The following is a 17,083-nucleotide window of genomic DNA, read 5'->3' on the forward strand; positions in this document are numbered from 1 at the left end:
ATAGGACAGAGATGAGGAGGTTTTGTTTTTCACAGTGGTTAGTGTGACATCAGAACTGTGCCTCAGAAGACAGTGGAAATCTAAGGCAGAGGTAGATAGATTTTTGTTAGGTAATGGAATTAATGGTTATCAGTGTAGATGACAATGTGGAATTCAAAACACAAATACATCGGCCTTAATCTTATTGAAAGGCAGAACAAGCTCATGAAACTGGTCTACTTCTGCTCCTAATTCATACGTCAACTATTCTGCATTCCATATTCTACAGTTCCTTCTGAAAGTTTTGTTGGGTTTATTAGTGGCTCTTATATTTATAAGTTGTAAATGAAATGAAAAATCTACATCTCAAAATGATTTTAAACTTGACGATAATATGAGGTAGACACAGCATCAAACTAGACAAGTCTAGATGACAGGATTTTTGAGTAGAGTATTGGCAAGCATCTAAAAATCATTTGAGCAATCATTGAATGCTGTGAGAGGTGACTGTATGAGCTAAATGATGTTTAAACATGCATTTACCGATTCATGCTTTGAACTATGGCTATGACAATAGTCTTGGTGCTGTGGGTGGGGTGATATATTTATGCTTCTTTTTTATAATACGTGTTAATTTACGTTTTAATCTAAGTAAATGAAAATATGTAAACAGATCACCCATGGTCGAGAAAAGTCCTTACTGAAGGCAATACATATATTGAAAGTATTGATGCACAAAATGGCATCATCAGGAAAGAGAATTGAATACAGTCCTTTCAGGAAGCAGGCAGAAAGTAGAGTGGCTAAGAGTTGACTATATTTCTTGCAATTCTGCTGTTATCCATTCCCTTCCCTTCCAGAACCCTTGCCTTCCACCCCAGAACCATTTTCTTCAACAGATCATTCTTTGTCATTTCCATTACCTCCCATGCAATGGAACCACCAAACACAGAATCACAGAAGTGTTACATTGCAGGAGTTGATTCAGTCTATTATGTCTGCAAATGAGCATCATTACCTACTTCTTTATTTGTTTTAACTCATACCTTTGCAATCATTTCAATCCAAATAATCATGCAATACTCTCTTGAATGCCTCAATTAAACCTGCCTCCACAATATCCCTACAACCCCCCCCCCCCTCCCTCCTTTCCATTATTCTGATGAAAGGTCCTAGACCTACTTTGACATTAAGTTTATTTCTGCCTCCCTTGATAAGTGCTGAGTTGTTCCCTCCAACCAAAGTGTACTCAAGCCTGTATTATCCAAGGAGACCAGACCACAGTTCGGGGAGGGGGTGGCAGTCCAGTGAAACATATTTGAAAATGGATTAATTAATAAGAAAAGTGGAACAACTATTTCCTGCAGATTTGAATTTCAAACTTCTGACTAGATTTCGAAGAAATACAGACATAAGCGTCGTCTTTGATGGAGTGAAGTGGACGTCGTAAAAATTACACCCCTGTTTTCAAAGTGGAAAACGCCGGCCGAAGTTGTAACCCAGGGAGACAAAAAAAACAAGGAAAATAAGTTGGGTGAAACACAAGTGTGGGGAGAGAAAGTTTTGGAGAAGCGTTATTTAATTACTTCACTCAGAGCTGAAGTAGGTTAGGAGCCTTTTAAAGATTTAAAATTGGAAAATGCAAACTTTTAACAACTTTTTAAATGTTAGTTTTTTCCTCTCTCTCTCTTCCCCAGCCATGCCCACCAACAGCAAAGTCCTGGAGCCGCGGAGTTTTGTGATGATCAAACCTTTGCCCTTCCCTCCGACCAAAGGCCTGAAGGTGAAAGCCCGGAGCCTGACCGTCTACAGCCCCAGCGAGCCCAGCAGGCAGCAGGTTTTCCATGAGAACTACAGCAGGAGGCAGGATCAGCTGAGCCGGCAGGGTTACCGCTCGGTTTCCTGGAAACCCTACCAGGCAATCGGCCAGCCCCTTCACCTGGAGCCGAGGCAACTCATCCTGCATTCACTGGGGCAGCTCGACCAGGTCAGCCAGGCACCAGAGAGTCCCCACCCCAACACTACATTCATGTACTGTGCTTATGTGCACTGTCTCAAATCCTCCCCAAAATCAACTTGGGTAGTATTCAGAGACAAAAAAAACCCTGCCGATGCTGGAATCTAAGGGAGACAAGCCGAAGGCTGGAAGAACACCACAAGCCAGGCAGCATCAGGAGGTGGAGAAGTCAATGTTTCGGGTGTAACCCTTCTTCAATAATATTTGACAATCCTATGCACAAAATTCCTGTATCCCAATATCAACGCAATTCATTCTAAGCAAATTTTCGAGGGTCGGGAGTGTGGTGCTGGAAAAGCACAACAGGTCAGGCAGCATCTGATAGGCAGGAGAATCAACGTTTCGGGCAGAAGCCCTTCATCAGGAATTATGCCTGAAACATGAGTTCTGCCCTTCAAGATGCTGCCTGACCTGCTGTGCTTTTCCAGCACCACACTCTCGACTTTAATCTCCAGCATCTGCAGTCCTCACTTTCTTCTAGAATTTCTAGGGGATCTCACCATGGCAGAACAGTTCGGTAACAATGTAACACAACAGTAAAACAAAGAAATTCTGGAAACCTGAAACACAAACAGAAATTGCTGGACCAACTCAGCAGGTTTCGCAACATCTTAGAGATGCACAGCACGGAAACAGATCCTTCTTTGTTCTAGCACGACCAGATATCCTAAATTAATCTAGTTCCATTTGCCTGCATTTGGCCCATATCCCTCTAAACCTTTTGTATTCACACACCCATTCAGATGCCTTTTAAATGTTGTAAGTGTACCAGCCTCCACCACCAAGACCGGCAGCTCATTCCATACACAAACCACCCTGCATGAAAAAATTGCCCCTTAGGTCCCTTTTAAATCTTTCCCTAGTGGAGAGAAAGAGTCATTGGATTTCATGCATTAATTCTGCATTCTCTCTGCAGATGCAGCCAGACCTGTTGAGTTGCTTTAGCAATTTCTGTTTTGAGTTCAGTAACTTAATGGTCACCAGGAGATATCAATCTTTTGAGTTGCAATTAATTATAACAACTTTGCAATTAACCTAGAGCTGTAGGAAATTTAGTGTGCTTTGTTCTTTCAATGTCACCTTGCCCTTAAGTAAATGAATGCCTTCCATCTTGAATAATACAGTTGCATTTTAAGAATGATTTTGATATGTGGTTGGTGGAAAAGGGGAACACAGGGTACAGAGTATATGGGTTTAAGATTACCTCTCGTGTGAATGATGAATGCCAGCACACAGTGGTTGAGCCCAGAAGGTGGTTTCTGTGTTATTTATTGTCTGCGTGAGTACCTTTGAGTTTGTGATGTTTCAGTCTCAGCTTGTTAACGTACTTATGTTTGCAAGTACAAGCCACAGCTGCTGTGTAACCCTGAATATTTTAAGCTGTTCCAAAAGATCCTGGCAGAGTACTCAATACTTCACTGCAAGCTGTGTGCGGACTGTACAATGTTTATACAGCAGTAAACATTATAGGATCATACAGCACAGAATGAGGCCATTTGGCCCATTGTGCAGCGCCAGCTCTTTGATAGAGCTATCCAATTTGTTCCCACTCATTACAAGTAGCCCTGCAAAGTTTCCTTTTGAAGTAATTATCCAACTCCCTCTTGAAAGTTACTTTCAAATTGCTTCCATGAGGCTTTTAGGCAATGCCTTCCAGATCATAGCAACCAGCTACTTTTAAAGATAAAAATCCCACCTTCTGTTCACCCAGTTCCTTCACCTTAATCTGTGTCCTCTGGTTACCATTTCACTATCATTGCAAATGGTTTCTCCTTGTCTACCCTATTGTTGCTTACTCTATCAAACCCTGATGACATTGAACACTAGTAAATCTCCTCTTGACACCCATTGCTCAAAGGAGTGCAATCCCAACTTCTCAGTATTCTCCTTCCTAGTCACTGCCATAGTCTTTAACCTTTAATGTTAGTGTAAGACAGTAAGTGAAAAACTTCTGTACATTCTTGAATAGTTGGGGAGAGTTCTTCCAAACTTGAAACTTCACTTTCTTTCTCCTTTGTCTAGACTGTAAATGAAGAGCCTAACAGCACTGCAAAGGAGAATCCAGAAGAAGCAAAATGCATTAGCCCCCCAAAGACGTCAAAGGAGAATAAGGTACCCAAGGTGTAAAATTGTGAGATTTTAAAATGTTGATGGAACTGGCGACATGGAATTTTTGGTTTCAAAATCAGTGTGTAATTGTACTCAGTGACAAGTGTTCATTTATTTTTGTTAAGTTTTCTTTTTGCTCCTGCTCCCTCCCTGAAAATACAGATTTCTGGTGGAAGTGTAGTTTTACAATTACTTTCGGTTCTTCATCCGATTAATGATTTAAGTTGAGTATAGAAGTTAGCTCACTGAGCTGGAAGGTTTGCTTTCAGACGTTTTGTCACCATGACTAGGTAACATCAGTGAGAGCCTCCGGTGAAGCGCTGGTGGTATGTCCCGCCTCTCTGTTTATAGGTCTTGGTTTCTTAAAGTGGGTGATGTCATTTCCAGTTCTTTTTAGAGTCATAGAGAAGTACAGCATGGAAACAGACCCTTCGGTCCAATCTGTCCATCCCGACCAGATATCCCAACCCAATCTAGTCCCACCTGCCAGCACTCGGCCCATATCCCTCTAAACCCTTCCTATTCATATACCCATCCAAATGCCTCTTAAATGTTGCAATTGTACCAGCCTCCTCCACATCCTCTGGCAGCTCATTCCATACACGTACCACCCTCTGCATGAAAAGTTGCCCCTTAGGTCTCTTTTATATCTTTCCCTCTCACCCTAAACCTATGCCCTCTAGCTCTGGACTCTCCAATCCCAGGGAACAGACTTTGTCTATTTATCCTATCCATGCCCCTCATAATTTTGTAAACCTCTATAAGGTCACCCCTCAGCCTCCGAGACTGCAGGGAAAACAGCCCCAGCCTGTTCAGCCTCTCCCTTTAGCTCAAATTCTCCAACCCTGGCAACATCTTTGTAAATCTTTTCTGAACACTTTCAAGTTTCACAACATCTTTCCAATAGGATGGAGACCAGAATTGCACGCAATATTCCAACAGTGTCCTAACCAATGTCCTGTACAGCCGCAACATGACCTCCCAACTCCTGTACTCAATACTCTGACTAATAAAGGAAAGCATACAAAACGCCTTCTTCACTATCCTATCTACCTGCGACTCCACTTTCAAGGAGCTATGAACCTGCACTCCAAGGTCTCTTTGTTCAGCAACACTCCCTAGGACCTTACCATTAAGTGTATAAGTCCTGCTAAGATTTGGTTTCCCAAAATGCAGAGGTAATCCTCTTCACTGTCCACTACACCTCCAATTTTGGTGTCATCTGCAAACTTACTAACTGTGCCTCTTATGCTCGCATCCAAATCATTTATGTAAATGACAAAAAGTAGAGGACCCAGCACCGATCCTTGTGGCACTCCACTGGTCACAGGCCTCCAGTCTGAAAAACAACCCTCCACCACCACCCTCTGTCTTCTACCTTTGAGCCAGTTCTGTATCCAAATGGCTTGTTCTCCCTGTATTCCATGAGATCTAAGCTTGCTATTCAGTCTCCTAAGGTGAACCTTGTCGAATGCCTTACTGAAGTCCGTATAGATCACATCTACTGCTCTGGCCTCATCAATCTTCTTTGTTACTTCTTCAAAAAACTCAATCAAGTTTGTGAGACATGATTTCCCACGCACAAAGCCATGTTGACTATCCCGAATCAGTCCTTGCCTTTCCAAATACATGTACATCCTGTCCCTCAGGATTTCCTCCAACAACTTGCCCACCACCAAAGTCAGGCTCACCGGTCTATAGTTACCTGGCTTGTCTTTACCACCCTTCTTAAACAGTAGTACCACATTTGCCAACCTCCAGTCTTCCAGCACCTCACCTGTGACTATCGATGATACAAATATCTCAGCAAGAGGCCCAGCAATCACTTCTTTACCTTCCCACAGAGTTCTCGGATACACCTGATTAGGTCCTCAAGGGAAGGTAGATAGGATCTAAATTGATGTGTTTATTGATGTTTATTGATTTAATTTGAATTCTGACATGACCTAAAATATTGGAAGTTCTGTTGTAATGTCCCAGCTAGAGTGAGAGACAGACCTGAACCTCTCAGGAGTATTCATGATTGGGCTGTTAGGATAAATAGGCTCATGACATTAGTAGAATTGGTGCACCTTTAAGTTCTGTTGGTGTTGTTAGGAAGGAGAAAAATGTCACACTGGAAATCATTGAGCAGGGCAATATTAATCTAGCTTTATTGTCACATGTACCCAAATTAATACAGTGAAGAGATTACTGGTCATCACTTACGACGCCATCTTTGGTACAAAGTTCCTGGGTATAGATTCTTAAGTACAAATTCTGAGGGAAAAAGTAAAAATAAAGAAATAAAAAGTCCAGCAATTACAGATTATAGAAATAAATTAGAAAAATAGAGGGATAAAACATTCAGTATAACAGTACTTTCAGGCACCTAGCCTTTAGACCACAATAGATCTTGATTCCAGAATGTGCCAGGCATCAACTTGAGGCTGGGAGACTGTTTTGGAATCATCTCAAGGATATCCATGCTGAGGTTATGCTGGGCCATGAGACCATCATGCCAAGCTGTTGAGAGATTGCCACGCTGAGAGGATGCCAGGACTGGCTGAGAGGCTGCAAGGATACTATCATGGGCTGAGAGGATGTCACGCTGAGCCAAGAGATCGCCACCATCGGGTCCATGCTGGGACTGGGTGTTCAGGACATCGAGGAGAAAGTGAGGACTGCAGATGCTGGAGATCAGAGCTGAAAATGTGTTGCTGGAAAAGCGCAGCAGATCAGGCAGCATCCAAGGAACAGGAGAATCGATGTTTCGGGCATAAGCCCTTCTTCAGGAATGTGGAAAGTGTGCCCAGCAGGCTAAGATAAAAGGTAGGGAGGAGGGACTTGGGGGAGGGGCGTTGGAAATGCGATAGGTGGAAGGAGGTCAAGGTGAGGGTAATAGGCCGGAGTGGGGTGAGGGTGGAGAGGTCAGGAAGAAGTTTGCAGGTGAGGAAGGCGGTGCTGAATTCGAGGGATTTGACTGAGACAAGGTGGGGGGAGGGGAAATGAGGAAACTGGAGACATCTGAGTTCATCCCTTGTGGTTGGAGGGTTCCTAGGCGGAAGATGAGGCGCTCTTCCTCCAACCGTCATGTTGCTATGGTCTAGCGATGGAGGAGTCCAAGGACCTGCATGTCCTTGGTGGAGTGGGAGGGGGAGTTGAAGTGTTTGAGCCACGGAGTGGTTGGGTTGGTTGGTCCGGGTGTCCCAGAGGTGTTCTCTGAACCGTTGCGCAAGTAGGCGGCCTGTCTTCCCAATGTAGAGGAGGCCACATCGGGTGCAGCGGATGCAATAGATGATGTGTGTGGAGGTGCAGGTGAATTTGTGGCGGATATGGAAGTATCCCTTGGGGCCTTGGAGGGAAGTAAGGGGGGAGGTATGGGCGCAAGTTTTGCATTTCTTGCAGTTGCAGGGGAAGGTGCCGGGAGTGGAGATTGGGTTGGTGGGGGGTGTGGACCTGACGAGGGAGTCACGGAGGGAGTGGTCTTTTTGGAATGCTGATAGGGGAAGGGAGGGAAATATATCCCTGGTGGTGGGGTCCGTTTGGAGGTGGTGGAAATGACGGCGGATGATCCGCAGTACATGGAGGTTGTTGGGGTGGTAGGTGAGGACCAGTGGGGTTCTGTCATGGTGGCGGTTGTAGGGGCGGGGCTCAAGGGCGGAGGAGCGGGAAGTGGAAGAGATGCGGTGGAGGGCATCGTCGACCACGTCTGGGGGGAAATTGCGGTCATTGAAGAAGGAGGCCATCTGGGTTGTACGGATTTGGAACTGGTCCTCCTGGGAGCAGATGCGGCGGAGACAAAGGAATTGGGAATATGGGATGGCGTTTTTACAGGGGGCAGGGTGGGAGGAGGTGTTATCTAGGTAGCTGTGAGAATCGGTCGGTTTATAGTCGGTTTACTTCCCTCCAAGGCCCCAAGGGATACTTCCATATCCGCTACAAATTCACCTGCACCTCCACACACATCATCTATTGCATCCGCTGCACCCGATGTGGCCTACTCTATATTGGGGAGACAGGCCGCCTACTTGCGCAACGGTTCAGAGAACACCTCTGGGACACCCGGACCAACCAACCCAACCACTCCGTGGCTCAACACTTCAACTCCCCCTCCCACTCCACCAAGGACATGCATGTACTTGGACTCCTCCATCGCCAGACCATAGCAACACGACGGTTGGAGGAAGAGCGCCTCATCTTCCTCCTAGGAACCCTCCAACCACAAGGGATGAACTCAGATGTCTCCAGTTTCCTCATTTCCCCTCCCCCCCACCTTGTCTCAGTCAAATCCCTCGAACTCAGCACCGCCTTCCTAACCTGCAATCTTCTTCCTGATCTCTCCGCCTCCACCCCACTCCGGCCTATCACCCTCATCTTGACCTCCTTCCACCTATCGCATTTCCAATGCCCCTCCCCCAAGTCCCTCCTCCCTACCTTTTATCTTAGCCTGCTGGGCACACTTTCCCCATTCCTGAAGAAGGGCTTATGCCCGAAACGTCGATTCTCCTGTTCCTTGGATGCTGCCTGACCTGCTGCGCTTTTCCAGCAACACATTTTCAGTTCAGGACATCACCAAGAAGAAAGAAGGAAAACAAACACAAAAGAGAAAAGGAAAAAAATGGAGGGAATGGACAAGCTCCAGCTGAGAAGTCCTATTCCACCACCATCTTGGTATCATTTGGTCTCATTCTAGATAAATAGACCTTTACGGTGCCCTGGAATAACCCAAATGAACTTTGTCACTCTAGTATTAGCAGTCTATTACCTTACTGCTTTCCACTGATTGGGGCTGATTAGGAGTGAGAGTAGAAGGTCATTGAGGAGATGTTACCAGTCATGGGTCTTCAGAATTTGACAGAACATCCAGTCATCATTACAAGGTCTTCCATGCGGAGACAGGATTCTGCCTCATTTTCAGCCTCCTAGCAGCTTTGTCCTATTTACACATATTTTCTCATTTTGGTTATTATGGCTTTACCCCAGGTGAGCAGTTTTTGTGGTTTATACTTTGGCTATTTGGTTTATTTAAGCAAAAAAGGTGATCGCTTCTGGACAAGGAACGGGACTTGAAGGGAAAGGTGGAAACTGGCCCATGTGATAAAATACAGATGAACAATAACATTCTTGTAAATCTCTGAAAATATTTTGCCGCCTAATTCAACAGATGGATTTCAGTCTGTGAACAGTGCATGTCTAATGCACCTCATGTCTAATGACATGACCCACTCTCACTAGTATCCTTACATACAAATGAGGAAGGACACCACTTCGACTGGGACAACACATCATCCTAGGACAAGCCAAACAGAGACACACACAAGAATTTCTGAAAGCATGGCATTCCAACCAGATCTTTATCAACAGACACATTGACTTGGATCACATTTACCACTCCCTGAGAAAAAGAACAGGAAATAACATCATAGGAAATGATGTCACCACAGGAAATGACATCGCCAACCTTAGGAAACTCAAACATATAAATAGAAAGTGGGCTACACCATCAGTGCTTCATTCAGAGACTCACTGAAATGTTACCTAGTATGGTGATGAAATGTCTGAAAGTGAACCTTGAATAATTCCTAGAAGCATGGCATTCCAACCGGAACTCTATCAACAAACACATCGAGTTAGACCCCACCTACCACCCCCTGAGAAAAGGAACAGGAAGTGACTTCACCACAGAAAATAACATCACCACAGGAAATGACATCACCAACCCAAAGAAACCCAAACATATAAATAGAAAGCAGGAATTCTCAGCATTGCTTCACCTGAGGCCCACCGAAAATGTTACCTAGTAGGTTAACGAAACATCTGGAAGTGAACCTTGCAGCTCAGCGAGCAAACCTACATCGAAAAGGACTTTGTATACCATACTCTTGTCTCGGACCTCTGACAAGCATAGCTGAACAGCTTTCTGTCAATTCTGATAGGTACATAGACAATCTGCAGAAATAACCTGGAGGCAAATGGCAGCAAAGAGAAAAGAATATGTCAAATAGCATTGATGCCAGAACACATTTTTAAACCCAATGCAAATTTCCTAGGGTTTAATGTTGTCCTATCACAGCTGACGTTATTCTTCATGTTAAGATGGAAAGAAGAGCTTGCACTGAGTGGCTTCAGTAAGGAGCCAGTTTTCTCCAGCTCCTTAAATCGACGGCCTCAGCTCATATGCTTGAATGCCTTGGTGACATTGATGAATGCAATATGTAAGGGAATCTGGCAGCTGCCCTATTGTTGATTTTCAGGGAAGGACATCTCTCATCCTCACCTGGTCTGGCCAAGATGTGACTCCAGACCCACAGCAATGACTCTCAACTGCCCTCTGGAAAGGCCTAGTAACCAACTCAGTAGTAACAGTCGCTACAAAGTCTCAAAAAAGAAATGAAACCAGATTAACCACCTGGCATCGACCGCGGCGCCAGAAAAGACAATGACAGAAACAGCTGTGTCGTCCCTGCAAAATCTTCCTTAGTACCATCTAGGGGCTAGTACCAAGATTGGGAGAGCTGTCTCAGAGACTGGTTGAACAACGGTCTGACATTGTCATACTCATGGAATGATACCTTACAATCAATGTCCCAGACTCAACTTTCACCATCCCTGGATATGTCCTGACCAACCGGGAGGACCGACCCTCCAGAGCTGGTGACACCGTGTATATGATCGGGAGGGAGTTACCCTGGGAGTCCTCAATGTTAACTCTGGAGCTCATGAAGTCTCCTGGTTTTAGGTCAAACATGGGCAAGGAAACTTGCTGGTTATCACATACTGTCCTCCCTCAGCTGATGAATCAGTACTCCTCCATGTTGAACAACACTTAGAGGGAGCACTAAGGATGGCAATGGTGCAAAATGTACTCTGAATGGGGGATTTCACTGTCTGCCATGAACAGTGGCTCAGCAGCAGTATTACTGATCAACCTGGTGGGGTCCTAAAGGACACAGCTGTGAGATTGGATCTGTGGCAGGTGGTGAGAGACAAAAACATACTTAACCTTATGCTCACCAATCTGCCGGCTGGAGGTTCATCTGTCCATGAAAGTATGAGTAAGAGTGACCACTGCACAGTCCTTGTGGAAACGAAGTCCTACTTTCACATTGACAGTAGCTTACCTGAAATTGTGTGTCACTGTACTAAATGGGACATAATTTGTATTGGTGTAGCAACTCAAGACTGGGCATCCATGAGGCGCTGTGGGTCATCAACAGCAGCAGAATTGTACTCCAGTACAATCTGTAACCTCAAGGCCCAGCATATTGCCCCACTCAACCAATGCTATTTAAGCCAGAGAATCAACGTCAGTTCAATGGAGAGTTCAGGTGTATATGCCAGGAACAGCACCAGGCATTGTTTAAACTGAGGTGTTAACCTGCTGAAGCTTCCAAATAGGATTACTTGTGGGGCCAAACAGCATAAGCAGCAAGTGATGGAGATAATTGATTCTGTGACCAACAGATCAGATCTAAGCTCCGCAGTCCTGCCATGTCCAGTCGTGAATGATGGTGGACAATTAAACCACTCATTGGAGGAGGAGACTCCATAAACATTCCCATCCTTAATGAGAGACCACAGCACCTCAATACAAAAGATAAGGCTGTAGCATTAGCAACAATCTTCAGCTGGAAGTGCCAAGTGGATGAATGATCTTAGCCTCCTCCAGAAAGCTCCAGCATCACAGATGCTGCAGTCAATTCAATTCATTCCATGTGATATCAAGAACTGGTTGGAGGCACTGGATACTGCATACTGCATAAGCTACGGGCCCTGATGACATTCTGGCAATTGTACTGAAGACTTATGCTCCAGAACTTGCCGCTTCCCTCGCCAAGTTGTTCCAACACTGGCAACTACCCGACAATGTAGAACATTGCCCAAGTATGCCCTATACACAAAAAGCAGGACAAATCCAGCATGGCCAGTTTTAGCGTCATCAGTCTACTCTCTATCATAAAAGGTGCCCCGAGTAGTGATATCAAGCAGCATGTGCTCAGGAATAACCTGCTCAGTGACGCTCAGTTTGGGTCCACCAGGGCCACTCAGCTTCTGACCTCATTACAGGTAAGTCTAGAACGAGGGATCACGTTTTTAAACTTTGAAGTCAGCCTCTTTTGAGTGGGATAAGGATTTTTTTTCCTCTGAAGGTTGTATGACTTTGGACCTCAGAAGTTGGTGGAGGTGGAGTCAGTTAATAGCGTGGCAGTTTTGGATGGCTGTCTATGAGGTAAAGGAATACAGGGGTGAGTGGAAATGTAGAATTTGAAACACAAACTGATCAACCTTGATTTTATTGAATGGCAGACAGGCTTAAAATGATGTATCTCCTACTTCTGCTCGAATTTTGAATGTTCATCTGAGAAGGCAGCAACAGTATGGTCTCAAAATCTCTTTTTTTTTCCTGGGATGCAACATCATGTTTCACAGTTAAGTGAAGGCCTGCTTGTGTGTCTGAATCCACAGTTCAGTATTCTCCCTACTGGCATTTTCCAAGAGAAAAAAATGGTTGATGTTCCAAATATATACAGCTTCTGCATTTCAAAGCCTTATTCAAGTCCTATGTGTATTTGTGTAAAAGAGACTTGGGAATATTGGTGTAGAAAAGTGGCAAGGGGCTGAATTCATTACAAGTGTCTTGTTAGAGACAGCATGCAATCGGAAATCAAAGAGCATTTTTGCTTCTGTGTGTTTGAACCCGTGTACTCCCCCAGTATCAATCTATTATTCATCTTCTGACAGTCTGTTGCCTTCTGTACTGTCAGAGTGGCCTGAGTTTGCTACAAGAGAGTAATGCATAAAGGAATTGAAGATAATACCCTCTGCAACAAGAGTGCAGATATGACATGAATTTGTTAGTGCATGGGTGGAAGTTGTTGGGATGGTGAGGCAGTGGGAGGGTTATTATTTTTCTAAACTATGTCTTTAATTAAAATTCTGCTCAGGATTTTTAAGCTGCTTAACATTTCAGCATGAAGTTGATTGCGAACTTCAAGTACATTTCTGTGAACACTGATAAACGCGTAATATAATTACCTTTCCAAAACAACTTCTTCCTTTTACAAACTGAGATCAAATTATATTTATATTTCCCATTTGGTTTTCATTAATACTTTCGTATGATGGTATCCTTTTGTTGCGCTGAGCTATTTAGTGTCACATTCTGGGGTATCCAACAATATCAGATCATTTCTATGACTGCAGATAATTCCTTAATGTGATTTGTTTTTGGAAAATTAAATATTTCTTTTGTAATCCCAGCTTGAAGTTCTGTGTTACTTTTAGAATGGTTTCAGTGTTCACAGAAAATGTAGTTTGAACCTTAAACCTAGTAGAGATTAAAAAGAAACAGTTGTCAAGATCACATTAAGTATCTATCTATTGTACATAGAAACATAGAAGATAGGAGCAGAGTAGGCCATTCGGTCCTTCAAGCCTGCTGTGCCATTCATCACGATCATGGCTAATTGTCCAACTCAATAGCCTAATCCTGCTTTCTCCCCACAACCTTTGATCCCATTCGCCCCAAGTGTTATATCAACCACCTCTTGAATGCATTTTTGCATCCCCTACTCCCTGTGGTAATAATTCCACTGGCTCTCCACTCTTTGGGTGAAGAAACATCACCTCATCTTTGACCTAAATGATCCACCCCGTGACCCCTGGTTCTAGGCACACCCACCTCCAGGAACATTCTCCCTGCATCTACCTTGTCTAGTCCTGTTGGAATTTTATAAGTCTCTATGAGATTCCCAACCCCCCCCCCCCCCCCCCCCCCCCCCCCCCGCCCGGCTTGTCTGAACTCCAGTGAAAACAATGCTAACCTAGTCAATTTTTCCTCATACGTCAGTCCCGCCATTCCCAGAATCAGCCTGGTAAACTTTTGCTTACTCCCGCGAGAGCAAGAGCATCCTTCCTCAGAAAAAGAGAGCAAAAACTGTGCATAATCTTCTATGTATGGCCTCCCCAAGGCCCTGTATGACTGCAACAACACACCCCTGCTCCAGTACTTGAAACCTCTCGCAATGAACACCAACACACCATTTGCCTTCTTTATCGCCGGCTGCACCTGCATGCTTACCTTCAGTGACTGGTGCACTAGGACACCCAATCATTCCAGATTCAAAGATTATTATTGGACTAGAATTATTTGAGTAGCACTTATAGACCTTGTTTAGTATGTGTTCACTGTTAATCGAAACCATAGATATCAACAGCCCATTTGTCTCATTGTTTGTGCTGTTAATAGAAGAGCTAGCCAGCCGAATCCCACTCTCTGCCCTTTATTGTCTCCTCTAGCTCACTCGATTTAGTAGTCTATGATACATTTCCAGTAGTGTGATTGTCTTTTATTTTATTTGCCATTTCAATCCGTATGGCTCTTCTAACGTACTATGTTTATCACAACTGTTAGTGTATCTTTGGCCAATATTGCAAACCTCCTTTGTTATTGCTCTTTCTGTCCTAATTAAAACCCTGAAATCTGGTGTGTTGAGTTGTCATTCCTGCCCTCTTTAAATCACAATTCAGTAATGGTTATGATATCATAGTATCGTTCCAGTATTTTAACTATCCCCTAAGCTTATTTATCATATGCATTAGAGTGAGAGAAATGTATAGCTATCCCTTTCATTGAAGTATACACAATTAAGCATTACATAATTCTTGTGTTGTTTGTTTTCTAGCCGTTGTTTTCCACTGCCTTCCATATCTGCTGAAAAACATCGAGTCTCCTCTGCAGCTCTGCTCCTTTCCCTTTTCAATCTGTACTCAGATCCCATTCCCTTGCAAAACTAGTTGATTTTGTTAATTTCCATTCTGATTCTCCACACTTGGTTGTAATTACAGTAACCTTTCAAGCCAGTGTCCTCAGCGGAGTGGCAACAATGTGCTTTACGAGTAGCCTGACCAGTCTTGTTTAAATTTTAGATCCTTAAATCTCACTGTTGCCAGCTGATGGAGAAGTCCTAAAGACTTGGGAAAGCAGTAGCTGTCCTTGTGTGGTTCTCATTGAGCAGGTGGTTGGTTTCTGCCAGCTTGTATGTATAAATGTACTCTTGTCTGTGAAAGACATGACTGAAAAGTTCTTGTTTCAGTCAAAATGTCAATGAATTGGATTCCTATAGGAATCTTCTGGTATGAAGTTGAGCAGATTATTTTATGTCCTGAGATTAACTAGCTACTAACATCTAACATTTTCTAACATCATTAAAATTACATGTATTACTTGAAGAGTGATAATACATGCTGTTCAAATATCAGTAAAATAATTTTTTTTTAATGGTTACTTACGGGAAGAATATTAGGAGTCTCATCAGGAGAAATCCTTGTATTTTGAAACATGGAATAGGATTCGGGAATTCTAAAAATCAACCTGAACAGCAAGCCAGTGCCTCAGTTTATTTTCAATTCCCAAAGACGATATTACTCGTAAAGCAGCACTCTCTTTTGATTATGCTGGAATGCCGGTTAGATTACAGCAGAAATTGGAATGTGACAACAGGTAAATACCAGCCACTTACAAATCCCCATCCCTTCCACACCTTTATGAATAAATGTAATATATACAATGGAATTCTCCTGTGCTTTGTACTGAGCTACCCATCTCAATTGAAATATGAGTAGTGATTATTATATTTGCACTATTTGTCCCTAAGCTAAGGTGTGGTACTAATCTAAAAGTAGCCTTGGATTGCTGTTCCTCGTTGCCTTTTAGTGACCTTTGGCTGAAAATATGGGTGTGCATGAGTGACAAGAAAGGATCAGTGTACAGGGAACAATTGGAAATGCAAGAGTGTCAATAAGATGGTGTGGCATTAAGAATGTAGAAATTAATTAAAACTATTTCACTGTTCAGTTTTATTGCCAAGGTTTGCTTTCAAGACACACACGGTGTTGATCTTTCTCCTACCTTGAGATAAAATATGAGTTTATCTGTACATGAGAGAACATCTCCCTTCTTCAAAAACCTGTAACTGGTATATAACTAATTCAGTTATGGGATGTTGCATTAATTATCTTAGGTATTTAAAAATCTGTATTTGAATGATTTATTACAAAGGTAGTTCAAATTTCAGTGATTGCACCTTACTACTGTTGGAAATATTAGAAACATGCAAACATTTTATAAGGGAGACCTTGTGTGTGCATCTTGTGCTCAAAACATTCGTATCTGAGATTACTATATCAATATGGTTCATGTAAAAGGTGACTGTCAGATAAGCAACACGATGGTTATTCTGGCCCATGGTATCCTGCAAAGAGCAATGAGGCTAATGTGGTTTGCAGTTCTGACTTTTAGGTGTTTTCTCCAAAGCAACTTAACACGATGAAGCTTATTTGTGAAGTTTGTCATGATGAGGCATGAACTCAAGCTGACTGTAAAGCAGCAGAAGTTTATAGGAATGTGTTTTGATCCTGCAGATGTTCACTGCAAAGTTGCTGTATCTGAAGTACAAGGAGAAAGACCTGAAGACCATTCGTAAGGATCTGTCCCATACCAGGTACGAATGCATGATGAAGTCAAAGTAGCAGCTTTCCCGGTGTCGCAGTGAGTAATTGAGCTACTAAGCCGGGATGATCCGAGATTTGAGTGTCTGGATCTCAAGAGTGTGGTATCTTGCTGTAACTAGTTCCTGCATTATCTGAGTTATAGAGTTATAGTCTTAGAGTCATACAGCACAGAAACAGACCCTTCGGTCCAACCAGTCCACGCCAAACATAATACCAAACTAAACTAGTCCTACCTGCCTGCTCCTGGCCCATATCCCTCCAAACCTTTCCAATTCATGTACTTATCCAAATGTCTTTTAAATGTTGTAATTGTGCCCACATCCACCACTTCCTCAGGAAGTTCATTCCACATGCAAACCACCCACTGCGCAAAAGATTTGCCCGTCATGCCTTTTTAAAATCTCCTCTCATCTTAAAAATGTGCCCCCTAGTCTTGAAATCCCCCATCCTAGCAAAAAGACACCTACCATTTACTATATTTAT

General features: G+C 43.3%; 1 protein-coding gene across 2 annotated transcripts in view; it reads left to right on the forward strand.

Annotated features, from left to right (window-relative positions):
• Positions 1 to 1,503: 1,503 nt before the first annotated feature.
• Positions 1,504 to 17,083, forward strand: part of LOC122562755 (coiled-coil domain-containing protein 60-like) — a 97,448-nt gene continuing 81,868 nt past the window's right edge. For both annotated transcript variants that reach the window (XM_043715894.2, XM_043715899.2), the window contains exons 1-4: positions 1,504 to 1,581; positions 1,677 to 1,966; positions 4,019 to 4,108; positions 16,511 to 16,590. In XM_043715894.2, the coding sequence (XP_043571829.1) occupies positions 1,679 to 1,966; positions 4,019 to 4,108; positions 16,511 to 16,590 (458 nt within the window). In that variant the 5' untranslated portion in view covers positions 1,504 to 1,581; positions 1,677 to 1,678. The remainder of the gene's footprint in view (positions 1,582 to 1,676; positions 1,967 to 4,018; positions 4,109 to 16,510; positions 16,591 to 17,083) is intronic.

Source organism: Chiloscyllium plagiosum, unplaced genomic scaffold (assembly GCF_037043375.1).
Source record: "Chiloscyllium plagiosum isolate Xiang-an unplaced genomic scaffold, Cpla_swu_hap1 HiC_scaffold_24, whole genome shotgun sequence".
NCBI lineage: Eukaryota > Metazoa > Chordata > Chondrichthyes > Orectolobiformes > Hemiscylliidae > Chiloscyllium > Chiloscyllium plagiosum.